The 13,810-nt window shown below is 40.1% G+C and overlaps 1 protein-coding gene across 2 annotated transcripts in view; it reads left to right on the top strand.

Moving 5' to 3' along the window:
* The first annotated feature begins 1,969 nt into the window (after nt 1-1,969).
* Nucleotides 1,970-13,810, top strand: part of Hspa4 (heat shock protein family A (Hsp70) member 4) — a 46,280-nt gene continuing 34,439 nt past the window's right edge. The window contains exon 1 of one of the 2 annotated variants that reach the window (XM_026400110.2): nt 1,970-2,877. In XM_026400110.2, the coding sequence (XP_026255895.1) occupies nt 2,771-2,877 (107 nt within the window). In that variant the 5' untranslated portion in view covers nt 1,970-2,770. The remainder of the gene's footprint in view (nt 2,878-13,810) is intronic. The other variant, XM_026400111.2, reaches the window with a different exon arrangement.

Genomic DNA, 13,810 nt, shown 5'->3' with positions numbered 1-13,810 from the left:
TTTGCTAAATTGCTGAAGCTGGCCTTCAACTTGGGATCTTCCTGCTTTAGCCTCCTGAATTGCTGGGATTAAAGGCATGGGCCATCATACCTGACTAAAATTTATCTTTTTTTGGGGTGGGGTGGGGTGGGGTACTAGGGATTGAACTCAGGGGTACTCAACCACTGAGCTACATTTTGTATTTTATTTGGAGACAGGGTCTTACTGAGTTGCTTAGGCTGGCTTTGAACTCACGATCCTCCTGCCTCAGCTTCTCAGGCTGCTAGGATTACAGGCGTTTGCCACTGTGCCTAGCTAAAAATTTGCAATTTTAACCATATTTAAGCTTACTAATCTGTGTCATTGAGTACTGTCGCATGGTTGCACAATTATCACTACTATTCATCCTCAGAACTTTTGTATTATGATGAACTGAAACTGTGTCCCTAAGTAGTAACTCTCCATTTCATCCCACTGGCAAGCCTGTTAATCAGTGTTTCATTTTGTGTCTCTATGGTTTGCTTCATACAAATGAAATCATACAAAATATGTCCAGTTGTGTTGGGCTTTCATTTACCATGAAGTTTGCAATGTCGTAGCCTGTATCAGAATTCCATTATTTTTTAAGGCTGCATAGTATTACATTAGATGTTTATGCCACATTAAATAAATTCCATTCTTCCATTAATAGAGTTGTTTCCATCTTTTGGCTATTGTAAATAACCTGCTATGATCACGGGTGTTCAAATATCTATTTGACCCTGTTCTTTGTTCCAAAGTCTTTTTCTTGCTGCTTCCACTCCTTTAACCCTGATTAAATCCCCTTTACAGGTAGCATCTGATAATTGTCTTTGAAAACAGGTTTGTATTAGTCAAAATGTGAGTACTCTGTGGTAATTTGCAGGTTTTTAGGCAAACAATCTGGGTTTTGGCATTACTCCTAGAGACTGAAGAGCTTTCTGAGGCAGCAAGAAATCAAGAGATTTTTTTTTTTTTAAATGGGGAGGGGGCTGGGGATATAGCTCAGTTGGTAGTGCTTGCCTTGCAGGTACAAGGCCCTGGGTTCAATCCCCAGCATCACATAAAAAAAAAAAATGGGGAGGGAGTACCTCAGGGTCATGCACTTTCTTTTCTAATTTATTTTAAAAATATTTAGTTGTAGATTAACATAGTATCTTTATTTTTATGTGGTGCTGAGGATTGAATCCAGTGCCTCACATGTGCTAGGCAAGGGCTCTAACAGTGAGGTATAAAGCCAGCCCCCTCATTTACTGTTTTTTTTTGAATAGTCTAAAATCAGTTATTCTAGCCCTGAGATTCAACTTACAGTCTATCCTCAGCAATACAAACATTATTATCTTCAAACCACACTTTCTATTGCTGTTTTTTCCAATTTGAACACAACCTTTTTCTTTTCTGGGAAGACTAATTCTCTACCATGCTGTGCATATAGCACTTGCCAAGTTGTAGTAGGATCCCCTTGACTTGTTTGGTTACCCTGCTGATAATAATCCAAGTTTGTAGTTAAAAGCTGTGTTGAGAACCCTTGAAAAACCACTAAATAAATATTTATAACAGAAATCAAAACACCGGAGACTTGGAAATTCATTTTCTCCTTCTTGTGAGATCTCTTTAGGCAATTTATCAGAAGTACTCATACAGAATCGTTTCCCAATTTCAAGATGGCTTCCCCTCTTCACCTGTAATACTCCACAACTCTAAGCAATTACCTGCTCTTCCAAGAGCTGGTGAAAGCCAGGGCCTGTGAAACTTAAGATTCATTGGCCTCTCGTAAACTTGTCACTATCTGGTCTGAGCGGACCTTCTAGGATAGTTGTATTCTAGTTGTATGCCCTTCATCCATCTCAGGACCTAGCTCTGGGTAAGTGCTTAAGTCTTGCTGGCCTTCGTCTGACCTAGGAACATGAGTGGTTTACAGAATGGTGTCAACAAGGTTGAACGAAGAGAAATGGTGGTGTAAGCTGCGGTGGATTCCTCCCTTCCGCTGGTGAGGTCGCTTTGACTTTACAGGGCTCTACGTAACGCTCCGCTCAGGGCCTACCGCCAGCCGCGGCCTTCTGTCCCACTGGCTAACCTATCCCCAAGGGAGCAGAGGCCCAGTGAAATTTAAAGATTTCCCATTTTTTGGATCCAACAGAAGGCGGCGTGCTGAAGATGCGGCCACCGGAAGTCTCTTCAAAATAAAGAAAAACAGCGGAAGTAAGCCAACAGAGCCTCTTCGGAATATAGACTCAAATCAAGCTTGACGACTTTCTTATGGAAGGGGAGGTGCTCACTGCGGTAGTGACTGCGGCGCGGCAGCTTCTACGCGCAGGCTCAACTGGCCAGTTTCGCCTCCAGTTGTCTTTCAGCCGACCAGTCCCTACACGGTTTTTCTAGCCAGGATGTGACGTACGCGTCTGAGCAGATGGGGCGGGGCTTCAGGAAGAAAAAAAAGCCTTTGGTTCAAGATATCGCGAGAACATTCCTTTCCTGCGCAGTTCTCGCGCTGCAGCTAGGCTCTCGTCGCAACGAGATCTTTCGAGATCTTCTCCGCCCCCGCTACCGGCGCCCCCTCTACTGCCGCTAAGCCGGAGCCGGCCAGAGTAGCGCCCTGCGCTGCGGTCCTCCTAGGAAGGACGTAGACGCTCTCGTGGACACCTGCCCGTCCCCCAGCAACCTCGGTACTCCAGCCCACGCGGCCCACTTCTTCCGCGCGCCAACCCCGCCGGGGTCCGTGTCCTGTCTCGGCGGCCGGACCCGGGCCCGAGCCCGAGCAGTAGCCGGCGCCATGTCGGTGGTGGGCATAGACCTGGGCTTCCAGAGCTGCTACGTCGCTGTGGCTCGTGCCGGCGGCATCGAGACGATCGCTAACGAGTACAGTGACCGGTGCACGCCGTAAGTGTGGGGCTGGTCAATCTCATGCACCATGATGGGGAGGTAGCACTTGCTCCAATTTGCTACCCGCTCAGTTTGGGGAATGCGGGCCTGGGGGTCGCCTCCGTTCCCGGCTAAGGGCCTAAGTGAGTGCCCGGTAACTCGTGGCTGTGACCCACCCGCTTTGCTTTGGGTCTGCGGCAGACACGAGGCCTTTTCCGCGGGCTAAATGAGGCCTCTGAGCCGGTTCTCTTTCTAGCGCAGGACATGGGTAGCAGCTAGAGGGAAGGCAGGCCCAGAACGTAGGATGAGGCGATATTCTTTTTGTGGAGGGTGGAGGTCAGGCTTAGGGCATGTCTCGGACCTTTGCATATAGCAGGCACTTAATAAAAGTTAATCTATTTGAACGGGTTCTTGGTATTGTGGACCGAGAGACCTTGGAGCGGTCGGGGCCCCACGTGAGTGGGGGCGGGGCGGTGCCCGGAAGAGGGAGTCAGGAGCACTTGAGGTTCAGGCTCTGGACCTACCCGGCATCTTGAGATTGGGGTGGCAAGGATAGATAGTAGAAAGGGAGTTAATAAAAATAGATTCACTCTTGATATCATTGTGTTCACTTTTTTTCACATCGTTTCTGACATTGTGTTATATTGGGTCATTTGCTCAATCTGTGCATGTCTACTCCTTCATAACGTTGCACTTCACCATAGCACATTCCACCGGCTGTTGGCCACAATTGTTATTCAATGACTCAAGGGCTCACTTTGACTTCTATAACCTATACTAAGTTATGGGACCAGTACAGACAAAGCTCTGAGAAGGTGACTCAGCCAGGTCTTTCCTTGGTAGGAGTAAAAGAACCTTTTGAGTACATAGATCAGTTTTAGTTCGTTGCCTTCCCATTTAGGCAAAATCTGTAGGAAACTTCAAATTATTTCCAAATCTCAATGTGGCCGTAGAAGGCTTTCAGTGTTTTGAGGTCCCTCATTTTCAACTTGAATTTTTATCATACTTCTGTAGCAGGTTTCTAACCAAAGTAGATTCTGTGTAGTACTCATTTTTTCCACTAAGAAGGCTAATAACGTTTCTCTTCTACTTGTCAAATTTCTGACCCCCGCCCCCTTTTTGCCCGAAAACCCATCCCACAACTCCAAATGGTAGCTTTGGTGCTTCTTGCCTTAGTTTTTTTTTTTGGAGCCGGGGATGGAACCCAGGGCCTTGGGCATGCAAGGCAAGCACTCTACCAACTGAGCTATATCCTCAGCCCCTCTTGTCTTAGTTTTCTAAAACAGTTATTTAAACAGCTTTTTTGAGATATTCTGTAAGAGTTGGGGTTACTGGTGGAGCACTTGCCAAGCATGCATAAGGCCCTGTGTTCAATCCTCAGCACTGTGGGGAAAAAAATTACTGTTAACTCATTCGAAGTGTACTATTTGATAGTTTTTATTGGGGTATTCACAAAACAGTGCAACATCACCACAAACAATTTTAGAACATTTTAATTTGTATCCCTCTACATATCAAAAACCCACCCCATTAGTAGTTAAACCCATCCCCCTTATTGTTTTTAATAATGGGTAATTTATTTTTAAATTTTTATTTGGTATTTAGAAATGATGCTTTAACACTGAGTTACATTCCTACTCTTTTTTTATTTTGAGACAGGGTCTTGTTAAGATGCTGAGGCCACGAAATCTACATTCCTCAGCATCCTAAGCTGCTGAGATTAGAGGGGTGTGCTACCATGCCTGGCAGTTTTATTTTTTTGAGAGGAGATCTTGCTGTGTTGCTCAGGCTGCCATAGAATTCTGTGACCTGCCTGCCTCAGTGACTGGAGCAGCTGAACTATAGGCAACCATAATTTTGTGTATTGTGTATTGCTTTTAAAAATTTAACTAAAGTTTGTTTATAAGCATTTTATCAGTACTTTTTTTTTTTTTTTTTTGGTACTGGGCATTTAACCCAGGGGCGCTTACCCGCTGGGCCACATCCTACATTTTTGAGACAGGGTCTTCCTGAGTTTATTAGGGCTTCACTAAGTTGCTGAGACTGCCTTTGAACTTGTGATCCTCTTGCCTCAGCCTCCCTGAGTCCTGGGATTATAGGCATGCACAGGTTGGAGTGTTTTTTTTTTTTTTTTTTTTTTTTTTTTTTTTTTTTGTGGGGTTGGGGATTGAAACCAGGGCTTTATGTATGTGAGGCGAGTGCTGTACTGCTTAACTATATCCCCAGACCTTCTGAAGAAATTGTAAAGGCTAGAATATTGAGTTATGCATGTAACTTCTTGTCCCTTATCTGCTTCAAGTGAGATAATTTAGCTCCAAGCAACACACGGAGAGAATCTAAAGTATTGGAAAGAACAGTGTTTTTGTCTTTTCTTTTTAGAATATCTTATCTATTTTTTTTTTTAAGTTTAGACAAACAGAAGATGCAACAGTAGTTTCATTATGAGTTCTATTTGAATCTGAGGGAGTGTTTACAGATGCAAAAGAAGTTAGTGTTCCTGATGGCAGTTAAATTTGCTTTAAAGAAGGTTGGGGGTGTAGCTTAGTGATAGAGCACTCTTATAATATGTGCAAGGCCCTGAATTAAATCTCCAATACCTGTTCCCCCTAAGAAAATTGTCTTAAAGACAAAGGTGCCCAGGAACACTCTGTAATTGCAATAAGAAAATACCATATAAATACTTTTTTCCTTATGTTTTTTTATATATCTTCCTTCAACACTGCCAATACATAGGAATGTCATATATTCAAGTGACTTCGCAACTATGGTTTTTTTTTTTTTGGTACCAGGGATTGAACTCAGGAGCACTTGACCACTGAGCCACATCCCCAGCTCGCATTTTATTTAGAGATAGTGCCTCACTTTTGCTGAGGCTGGCTTTGAACTCACCATCCTCCTGCCTCAGCTTCCTAAGCCCCTGTGATTACAGGCGTGTGCTACTGTGCCTGGCTAAATGATTATTTTTGATTAAGTTATATTTTTGTGTTGGAGTCAAAATGGGAGCAATAAAAACTTGACTTTTGTACAGGTTGTGGAAGAATGAATTTAGATCTTGTAGGTGTGCAGAAACTGCATGATATAGATTTTTTTAGTGTGGGAGTGGAAATAAGATGTAGGTCCTCTAGGGTTGACTATGATGGATGTACCTTATTTCAAACTGTGGGTATGACAAACTGGATTGTTTTTGAAGAGCCAGTGGAGCCTTAGCAGAAGAGAGATTTGCCTTTCAACCAAATTCAGGCTTCCTTCATTTTTCCAGATGTTGAGTGCCACTAGTGGCGGCCACTGTGCCTAAGGAGTAGAGTGATAAACAAGTTCCTCCCATTAGGGACATGGCCAGTGGAAAAATCCAGATACTAAACAAAAGTATATAATTACTAACTGGTAAGAACAAGGTGGAAAAGTACAGGATATGATAGTTTAACAAGGACACCTAATTTAAGTTGTATGTGGGGTGGAGGTGGAAGGTGCTCTTGAAAGAAGTGCCATTTGAGACCTAGAGTATGAGTAGGAGTTGACCATGGAAGTTGTGGTGGTTTTGAGTAAGAACTGTTTGAGGCAGAAGGAAGAGCAAGTATTAAGACCAGAGTAAAAAAAAGTTTAGCACACTTGATTAGAGGAACATGGCTGCTCTTGAGCCACTTGAGAAAAAGGCGTGAGATGAAATGAGGAGTTAGGAGTTAGATGAAACGAGAAGGGCACACTAGATTATGGCAGGACTTTGTAAATTATATAAAACATTTTTATAATAGGTTCACTGGGAAGTGATCTAATTTATATTTATTTATTTTTGTGTGTCTGAGGAGAATGGATTTGAGAAGGGGAAGGGAAGTAGGTTGATTGTACTATTTTATGTGGTGATTGATTTACACTAGTGTGATATAGAAGAGAAATATGGGACTTTGTGATCATTTTGTTTTTTTTTAATTTTTAATTAAAAAATTTTTTTTGTAGTTGTAGATGGACGGATGCCTTTATTTATTTATTGATTTATTTTTATGTGGTACTGAGGATGGAATCCAGTGCCTCACACATGCTAGGTAATCAATCACTCTGCCACTGAGCTACAACCCCAGTCCTCATTTTGGGGTTTTTAGTTGAGTGTTCGGGTTGAGTTTTTTTTTTTTTTTTGGTGGAGGGCAAAGGGTATTGAACCCAGGGATGCTTAACCACTGAGTCACATTCCCAGGAATGTGACTTTTTAAATATATTTTTAATTTTGAGGCAAGGACTCACTGAGTTGCTTAGGTCCTTGCTAAGTTGCTAAGGCTGGCTTTGAACTCATGATCCTCCTGTCTCAGCTGTCTGAGCTGCTGGATTACAGGCAGGTGCCACTGCACCCTGTAGATTGAGATTTTTTTTTTTTTATCATAGACTTTGGATGAGATGAGAAACTTTCTGTATTTAGTTGGATTATTACTGTAGAAAGGGTACAACTTCAGAAGCTTCTTTTAGAATTTAGAATGTTTGGATTGCCAAATGTTATAGAAATTAACTGGCCCATACTTTGCAAAAATTAACAGGTTAGAAATGGGATACTTTTTTTTGTACTTGGGATTGAAACCGGGAGTACTTAAACACTGAGCCACATCCCCAGCCCTTTTTGTTTATTTTGAGATATGGACTCATTATGTTGCTTAGGGCCTTACTAAATTGCTGATACTGGCTTTGGACTTGTGATCCTCCTGTGTCAGCCTCCTGACCTTCTGGGATTACAGGTGTGTGCCACTGTGCTTGGCTAGAAATTAGCTACTTATGAAAATAATTCTGTGGATTGTGTATACATTATCTTTTTTTTTTTTTTAAGTGGGTAGAGGGTACCAGGGATTGAATTTAGGAGCACTCTACCACTGAGCCACATTCCCAGCCCTATTTTGTATTTAGAGACAGGGTCTCACTGAATTGCTTAGTGTCTTGCCTTTACTGAGGCTGGCTTGGAACTAGTGATCCTCCTGCCTCAGCCTCCCAAACTGCTGGGATTACAAGCATGTGCCACTGCACCCCGCTCACTTACAATTTTGATGTTTTTCAAAGTCAATGAATATGTTGCCTTGTTAAATATGTAATATTTTAAATATATGGCTATACTATATTTTCTTCAAACAGGTAATTTCTTATTTTTTAAGCCATTACAAATAGTTCTCAACTATTTACATTTGCATTTTTAAAATTTCCTTGGATTGCCAGAAGTGAAATTGCTTGGGCAAAGGATATGCTTAAAGTTTCAGATTGTATTGCCAGAATACTTTACAAAAGTATAAGGCATTTTTATTAGGAACAGAAGTGATTTCTCTACTTCATTGGAGGTTATGAGGATTATGAATTAAAACTATATAATTCACAGCTTTTTCTTAGTGCTTAGAGTAATGCCTGACACATGGTACATTCTGCCAAAGTATTTGCTAATGTTGCTATAACTTCTTGCGTTTTTATGAATGCTGTTACTGGATGATATATAAGGACACTAAAATGAAAGCTGGGCGTTTCAAGTCTTAGTTATATTCTTTTTAATGTGCACAGTTTATTAAGTAAGAATTCCTTGTATTTTAGGAACTGAAGATCCCAAAAGCATGATTTGCTTGGTGTTTGATATTAATTTTTTGATATTTTTTAGTTCAGGGCTAAGGAAGTAACCAGAGAGTACTCTGATTTAGGTAGTATTCAATTCCAGGCCAGTTTTGCCTACAGCTGCTTATTACAGGTTCTCTGAAAAACTAATTTTCTTCACCCCTTAAGAGAAGGTGAATTAGAGCAATGACTGCCCTGATATCCTGGAAGTAGTTTTACGTAAAATAAGCTTATACTTGCAACTACCTTTTAAGGATTTGTTTGACTGCTGCTATTCATAATAACCCATCAGAATGTGCATAAATATTTGGTCAATAGCATCTTTTACCCAGGAAAGGGAGAACAGTACTGTTCTCTGGTTGAAAAAGGGTGCTGTTTCTATGACTTAAAGTTTAGAACATAGGGGTCTCAAATGGTGAGTTAACTTCCTATACTGTTTCTCTAAGAGCAAACTGGGTGAATACTCAAGGTTTGCACAGCATTGGATTTTTGTTGTATGGAGTAGAGAGGAAATATGAGGTAGAGATTCCTGCTGTCTATTAGTATAACTGATCTAGGAGGGAATATGAATGACAAAAAGCAATAGTACATAGAATAAGAGTACAATTACCTGTGAGGTTTTATGCAGTCTTGAAATCCTTTGTGCAGAGGAGAGGTAAATAGGTGTTGGATAAAGTACTGAGGAAAGATAGGAGTGGGACTTGAGTAGATGGGATCAGAATACTGGGAGGAGAGGACTGGGATAGTCTGAAGGTATGAAGTAGAGTTGAATTGAATTTTACAGGGTCTGGTAGAGAATTTGGAGTCTGATACTCTTTTGATTTTGAATCCTGGACTTGAATCGGTTCTTTAATTATAAAGTGGGTCAATAATAGTTCTTTTCTCAGAGTATTTAGGAGTATCAGATGTAGAACACTAATACACTGCCTAGCATGTGAAGGCGCTGTGGAATCTGTGGGACAAGGGAGCTTGACCTGCTTGGATGAAAGAGGCTTCTTGCCACAGGGATCGTATGCAAGCACCTTGTGAGTGGGAGGTAGTTAGATTTTCTTTGAATGTTCTTGTGATACTTGTTCATGTCCAAATTCTGAGCATTTATTGAAGGAGGAGTAAACTGAAAAGGGCATTTCACTTTTTTTAAACAAATATTTATTTTTTAGTTATAGGTGGACACAATATTTTATATTTATGTGGTGTTGAGGATCAAACCCAGTGCCTCTTGCATGCTAGGCGAGCACTCTACCTCCGAGCCAGAACCCCAGCCTTCACTTTTTTTTTTTTTTTGATTATTAGGATTGCATAGGAGAGTTTACCTAAATGATAATAATGGCCATCTGTGGTGGGGTGAGGGTTGTGGAATTATAGGTAATCCTTATTTTCTTTAAGATCAACCTACCTACCTTTCTTTAGTTCTTTCACGTTGAGCTTAGGGGTATGGATCAGTGGTAGAGTTCTATGCCTAGCATGCATGCAGCTCTGGGCTCAATTCATAGTACTGGAGAGGAGGTTGAGAAAGGAAGAAAACTTTGAACTAAGTTGCAGTATTGGCACTAATAGGCAATTTAATCTTCTCAGGCTTTCTATTCATTTAAATATGATGTGTAATATTAATTTCAGAATGCTTCATTTGGTGCTGTTTTTCATGACTCACTTGGCAAATTGATCATATTACTTTTAGTTTTTTTTTTTTTTTTTTTGTGGTGCTGGGGATTGAACCCAGGGCCTTGTGTATGCAAGGCAAGCACTCTAACAACTGAGCTATATCCCCAGCGCCTAGTTGTTTTTTCTTAGTGGAAGATTTTAAAAAGCCCCGATCAATTATTTTAAAGATGGCTGACTAGATTTTTAAACAACTTTCAGAGTAAACTAGTTGATATATTTTTGTTTGAAACCTAGTCTGTGGATTCATTGTAACTATAACAGGTAATATTTTGTTATTTATGATGTGCCAGTCTCTGAGATAAGCCCTTTAAAGGTGGATCATCAAATTTAATATGTGGTATTCCTATCAGATAGCTGCTGTAATTTTCGTTGTTCAGAGAAAATCTGATCGAATCTCATAATAACAACAGTATCACACAGCTGGAAAAGCAGTGTGCACTGAGTCTAGAGCTTGAAATCTACTGTACATATGTTTACATGGCAAATGGAAAAGCTATGCATTTCTCGTTCTAGTGCAGTAGTTGGATTATTGTTAGGGAACTTTTTTTAGCCTATTAATAATTGATGTACTGATTATGTTGATGATTTTGTAAGATGGTAAGTAAAGTGAATTTTTCCACAATTGAAGTTAGTACTTGTTTTGAGATTTAATTGCTGCGTTACATAGTGGTGATTGAGTTCCATTAGTGAGATTTGATTGCTTTGTAAGGAGTTGGGCATTGTTTGGAATTTATATGCATAGACTAAAAAAGGGCAGTTGAATCATTTGCTCCGAGACATATTTTTTTTGGCTCTTCGAGACATGAAAAACACTTTTTACTGTTAATGACAGAGATGTAGATTTTAAAAGTAAGTAAAAATATTTCAAAAAGAATATTGTCTGGAGCAATACTATCAGTCAGTATGTTCTAATAGAACATTCTGTGATGAAGGAAATGTTCTGTGTTTGCATTGTTCAAAGAGTAGCCACAAACCATACTTACATATTGAATACTTGAAATGTGGTCAGTGGGACTGAATTATTTAAGTTTAAATAGCCATATGTGGCTAATGGCCATTTTATAGCACATGTTCATGATCTAATACCTCATTTTATTAAATTACATATTTTGCATTGAGACCTGATAATGCATGTCATAACTAGAAAGCTTCATTAAACAATACATATTTTACTGGTGTTTAAATCACTGTTAATGATGTCTCCTGACTCTCAAGTTAATTTTTTTTTTTTTTTTAGTTGTAGGAAGACACAATGCCTTTATTTTTATTTATTTTTATGTGGTGCTGAGGATTGAACCCAGTGCCTCATCCATGCTAGGCAAGAACTTTACCACTGAGCCACAACCTCAGCCCCATCCCAGTTAATTTTAGATTCACACATAAATTGTGAACTGTTTATAAACACTGTTTCAGAAGAGGAAGCAAATATGTTAACAATCATAATTCAGTTTGTGGTTAGTGCTAAGTAGAAGTGAAGTAAGTCTGAAGAGCTACAAATGGTTAATTTTTATTTGGGTAGGGAAGGCTTTACTAAGTAGGTGATGAGAACAATTAAAGGACTGGAGCAGTTCAGGTGTAAAGTGGTTTTTAGCAAACCAGGAAGATTTGGAGATCTTATTCAACTCATGTTGGATAACTGTGGGTGAGATACAATTGGAAAATGGAATTGGGTTGGGATAGGAGAGGACTTAGGTTCCATATTAAGCAATCTGGGCTGTGTTTGTTGGTAGGTAGTTTTGTTTGGAAGATAACTTGCTTCTATTTATTGAGGTAGAATAGGAGATTAATAATGCAGCAGGATTTATAGGAAAGTTGGGGAATATTAATTTTTTTCTAGTTGTAGGTAGATAGAATACCATTACCTTTATTTATTTACTTAATGTGGTGCTTAGGATTGAACCTAGTGCATCACCTGTGCTAGGCAAACACTCAATTGCTGAGCCACAACCCCAGCCCCCCCGATATCAATGTTTTTTTTTAATTCTTTGAACTCCCCTGGGTTTTACTAGTTCTATCTCTGAGCCACATCCTCAGCCCTTTTTAATTTAGAGGCAGGCTTTGAACTCGGAATCCTCCTGTCTCAGCCTCCTGAGCCATGCTGGGATTACAGGCATGGGCCACCACGCCTGACCCTTCAGCCCTTTCTAAAAGGCAACATGGGTTGTGATAGGAGAGCCCTTTAAGTGGTATTCAGGAGACTTTATTTATTTGTGTAATTGGTGGCATATTTGCAGATAAACTGACTTGACACCTGTGTTTTTGAGGGACTACCTCCTGCATATTTTTGGCCAAAGAGTTTAATATTCAGTCTCATGAGCTCTAAGGCTATACCATAGTCTCCTCCCAGGTTAATCCAGTAAGCATATGTCTGCAGTTTTGGGAGTCTGATTTATAAGGGTTCTTAGCCTATTGGTTGGAAAGGGCCTTTGAGGTCCAGAGAGGCCCAGCATTGTGCCAGTTTGCACAGGGCTTGTGAGTTTTATGTCAAACAGTTCTGAATTAACAGAAAGGTAATTTAATGTAATTATATTTGGACCAAGGTAGTATGGCTCCAGAGCACTTATTCTTATAGAGTTTGCTGGGCTGGGAGAAAGAGAGTCAGTGCTGGAGTGTAAAGTATGGTGACATGATTTAGAGTTCTGACTCCATTGCTTGAACCTCGGTAAGTTTACTTGTTAATAACATTTTGAACTCAGTTTCCTCTCCTGTAAAATGGGGATAAGATAGGGCACATCTGAACATTAGATGGGGTGGTGTATAGAAGCAGTTGATAAAGTAAGAACAAGAAAAAGCTTACTAGCTTGAGAGGGAAATCGACTCTGGAAACAGTTGTCTCAGGATTTTTTGGGGTGAAATGGGTGAACTTTACCATATTTTAATTTGAGAGAAGGCAGCTACTAGAAAGGGAGATGACACTAAAGAGCATAGAGCATAGTTCTAAAGGGGTTAGAAAGAAAAACATGGAAGTCATAACAGCATGAGTATCAACTCTCAATACAACTGCCTTTTTAAGTTTAAACACGATATTTTTACCTTCAAGCAGGTTTCAGTTTTGCTTTCTAAGTAACATAGATCAAACTGGTGTATGAGTTGGTGATTTGGAAGAATGTGAAGAATTGGGGATGAAGTTTTTTGCCAGTAATTCTGAGTCCTTGGAAGCTAGTTCGAGAAAAGTTTCTTTTTACTTACATGCAGTAGGCAGGAGTAGTTTTAAAGGTTTTGTAGCTGATATGCCTATAATCCCAATGACTGGGGGAGGCTGAGTCAGGAGGATCGAGTTCAAAGCCAGCCTCAGCAAAATCGAGGTGCTAAGCAACTCAGTGAGACTAATAAATGAATAGTTTCTAAATAAAATAGAAAAAGGGCTGGGGATGTGGCTCAGTGATTAAGTTTGAGAGTGGTTAAGTCGAGTGCCCCTGAGTTCAATCCTCGGTACCAAAAAAATTTTTTTAGACAATAAATATATAAATATGTTCTTGATGAAGCTACAAGCTGTCTTGAAAACCAACGTGTTTACTTGATACATTGATGTGAGAGTACATTATTTTACATTAGGATTTTGAACACAAGACTTGAAAAATTAGGATGGTGGAGACTGCCTTGTCCACTTCTCTCTGTAGTACTCTAGACAGGTGATTATCACATTGGACTTATGTTCCTGTTTTTAAAATGACAGGCCTTATTCTAAGAAGCAGCCTATTACATGGGCAGTATTCCTCAA

This window comes from Urocitellus parryii, chromosome 1 (assembly GCF_045843805.1).
Source record: "Urocitellus parryii isolate mUroPar1 chromosome 1, mUroPar1.hap1, whole genome shotgun sequence".
In the NCBI taxonomy this organism is placed as follows: Eukaryota; Metazoa; Chordata; class Mammalia; order Rodentia; family Sciuridae; genus Urocitellus; species Urocitellus parryii.
Note: the sequence above shows the minus strand (reverse complement) of the source record. Positions and strands in the feature narration are given on the sequence as shown.